The sequence below is a fragment of the Aquarana catesbeiana genome, linkage group LG02, assembly GCF_042186555.1.
Source record: "Aquarana catesbeiana isolate 2022-GZ linkage group LG02, ASM4218655v1, whole genome shotgun sequence".
NCBI classification, from domain to species: Eukaryota; Metazoa; Chordata; class Amphibia; order Anura; family Ranidae; genus Aquarana; species Aquarana catesbeiana.
The window spans coordinates 118011597-118014909 of NC_133325.1; the positions used below are offsets into that span (position 1 = coordinate 118011597).

At 42.4% G+C, this 3313-nt stretch overlaps 1 protein-coding gene across 1 annotated transcript; it reads right to left on the minus strand.

Moving 5' to 3' along the window:
* Positions 1 to 397: 397 nt before the first annotated feature.
* GSX1 (GS homeobox 1) lies at positions 398 to 2958 on the minus strand. Its single transcript, XM_073613384.1, has 2 exons — positions 2204 to 2958; positions 398 to 1091 (listed from the first exon to the last, which is right to left on the minus strand). The coding sequence occupies exons 1-2, from the start codon at positions 2583 to 2585 to the stop codon at positions 736 to 738; spliced, it is 738 nt and encodes a 245-aa protein (XP_073469485.1). The 5' UTR covers positions 2586 to 2958; the 3' UTR covers positions 398 to 735.
* Between the last annotated feature and the right edge of the window lie 355 nt (positions 2959 to 3313).

Consider the following 3313-nt stretch of genomic DNA (forward strand, 5'->3'; position numbering starts at 1 on the left):
CTCTGCAAATTGCATTCAATATTTTTTTTCCAGCTGGAAGATTCACTTTTCATTTTCTGGTACTGATACCTTATAATCAGAATAATTCATATTATATTATAATTTAACAGGACCTGTATACACAATATTATGTTTAGCTTCTTTGATCATTTAACCAGGATTTAAAAGTAGCTATTTGTAACAGTTGCCTCTTTTGATATACATAGTACCAATATTTTATATTGCACTGTTTAAAACAGTTTGATGCGTATGGACCAAATTTCAGAATTTATGTAATAACCATACCTGAACATTAGGAAAATGTAGATAAAATCTGTCATTAAGTAAGTATAACATTTCAACAATTACAATTGTAGCCTTAATAGGACACAGAATTCTATTTTATTTGTTGAAAAAAACGATTTTTATTTCTTATACATAAATAAATAAATATATATAATATACAGGAACAATACAGTGAGACATATTTTTTACAAAAACAGACAGGTTTCAGAGCTATTTACAAAGATTGGGGGCCAGTTTGGCGCAATGTGTGGATGGAAATAACTCGCAGGTAATGGGTCACTCTCTAGATACATACAAGAGATCTGCAACCTTAGAAGTCAGGGACCTGAACGAATAGAGAATCACTGCCCGATACCTACATACAAGGACAATCAAGCTGGGTGAGTTCGCAGCAGGAATTATGTACAGTATATACAAAGTTTAAGGAAAGTCTATGCTTGGATGGTGGGATCATGGGCTCGGAGAAAGGTCTCTGTCCTCCTTTTCTGAAGAAGAAGGTGACATGAGAGAGTCATCATCCTCCTCATCCTCCAGGCACTTTGCGGATGGAAAAGATGAACATTTGCAGTTGTGAGGACTGCCCCGGTGTGAGCTGCCCTTCCCTTCCTTCTTGTGCTTGACTCTTCTGTTCTGGAACCATATCTTCACCTGTTTCTCGGACAGATTGAGGTAGGTGGCGATCTCTATACGCCTGAGTCGGGATAGGTACATGTTGGAGGCGAATTCTCTCTCCAGTTCTAGGAGCTGGGTGCTGGTGAAAGCTGTGCGCATTCTCTTACTGCTGGGCAATTGGCTGGAAGATGTGTCTGCAAGGGAGAAGAACAACCATCAGTCACAATAAGAAAACATTTGGTCCAAGCAGGTGACTCTTCATCCTGGGGATGAGCACCCTCAATGTCAAGCTGCTAAGGCTAAAGTCATACATGGGCTGTTTAGGCGCACAGCTAGTTATGGGTAATCATTTGGTCTCAATGTCAAGCTGCTAGAACTAAAGCTTCATTGCTAAAGTCGTACTGGGGTCTTTAGATGCCCAACTATGGATAAGTATTAGGACTCAATGTCAAGCTGCTAGCGCTAAAGCTTCATCGCTAAAGTCATACTGAATTTTTAGATGCCCAACTAGTTATGGTTAAGTAAATGGACTGTGTCAAGCTGTTATCACTAAAGCTCAATTCCTAAAGTCATACTGGAAGTTTTAGTTGCCCAACTGGTTGTGGCTGAGCATATGTACTCAATGCCAATCTGCTAGCGCTAAAGCTTATTTGCTAAAGCCATGCATGGACTGTTTGGTCACGTAACTGGTTGTGGCTAAGCATGTATACTTAATATTTAGCTGCTAGGTATAAAGTTTCATTGCTAAAATTGTGAATGGACTGTTTAGGCACACAACTGATTAATAAGCATGTATAGTCAGTGGTAAGTACTAAAGCTTCATTGCTAAAGTCATACTTGGGCTTCTTAGACACACAACTGGTTTTGGCTATAAGCATATGTAGTTAAAGTCATGCATGGGCTGTTAACACACACAACTGATTATTGCTAAGCATATATACTCAATGTCAAGGTGTTAGCGCTAAAGCTTCATTGCTAAAGTCATGGATGGGCTGTTAACACACACAACTAATTATTGCTAAGCATATATACTCAATGTCAAGGTGTTAGCACTAAAGCCTCAATGCTAAAGTCATGAATGGGTAAAGACAGGCAAATGATTATTGCTAAGCATATGCCGGAGATGCGCAATGCTCTTTCAATTCTTCATCAGATTAAATTTTTGCAAAATTAATACCATAATGTAACTTATTTGAAAACAATGATTTTCATTAAATAAACTATACAAAGAACAGCACATACACAAAACTGAGAAAAACTTTTCAACAAGCACCTAAGATGAACTTTGTAGCAACAAGTGACCTACCGACAGAGATGCAGTGGAACTGTCTGGGATCTGGCATGGGGTATGCCGCCTGGTATATGGCTGGACCATGGCTTAGGTTAAGGGGTGAAGATCCCGAATGTTGCCTGCCAATGGCTGATGGGCAATACTGCGAGCTGAAGGAGGAGAACGATGCCTTGAGGAGTGGGATGCCCGGTGGAGGGGCATGGAGCTGGGAGGCTGCCACACACATTGGGCACACGCACAGAAGTCCTGATTTTCGAGAGTGGCAGGAGCCAGCAGACAGTCCATGCAGGGGGTGAGAGGGGTGCATTGCATAGGGGAACAAAGGTGGACTGTTTTCATCCTTCTTCTCATTGGATTCCCTTAGGATAAGGGAGTCTACTAGAAAGGAACGAGGCATGGGTGCAGGATGTGCAGGCTCTGGAAGTTCAGAGCTGAGTCCTGGGGGGGGGGGGGGTAGTTCTGTAGGATCAGTGCACTGGAGAAGAGATGTTGGGTGCTGCACCCTAAGCTTGGTGTGCTGGAGAAGAGATACTGGGTGCTGCACCTTAAGCTTCTTCTTCTTCTGTTTTTTTCTTCTTTTCAGAGTTCTATGAGCATTGCTCCTAGTTGTGATCGGTGTTGAGCTCTGGTGTGCTGTGTCCAAGTCCCCAGACTGAGCTGTCCTCTAGTTGTCTCTGCTAGGAGTGTCTCCAGAGAGCTGAGCACAGGAGAGAGCTGAGCACAGGAGGGTGCTGGCCAGCAGTGTGGTGCTGAAACTCCACTCCCTCAACTTATATAGCCTTCTCCTCGCCATGTGATGCGCCCAGCACTCTCAATAGCCTCTTTTTGTGGCTTTTCTCTTGGCATTCCCTCTGCACGCTTCTTCATTATTTCACTTGTTAACTAAATGAACTGCATAATGTACTCTATTCTTGTCAGCCCCACCCAGGCCGTCTCCCACCCTCATCTCCCCTCTCTGGGATTTATTTTCCTATTCCCTGGCTATTTAATATTCTTTTATCTCTCTGCATTTTGCGTTGCTGAATATAAGAAGGTTTCCCCCTATTGCTGATATATGAAAATAGTGTTTGGGTATTATTGGAAGCGTGGTAAGGGTCAGCCCTATTCTCTATTCTTCAGCCACCT

Coding starts and splice junctions, on each gene's coding strand:
- GSX1 (XM_073613384.1), bottom strand. CDS start 2,585: ATGCCTCGTTCCTTTCTAGTAGACTCCCTTATCCTAAGGGAATCCAAT. Junction 1,092..2,203: donor GTTCCACTGCATCTCTGTCG/GTAGGTCACTTG, acceptor TCTCCCTTGCAG/ACACATCTTCCAGCCAATTG.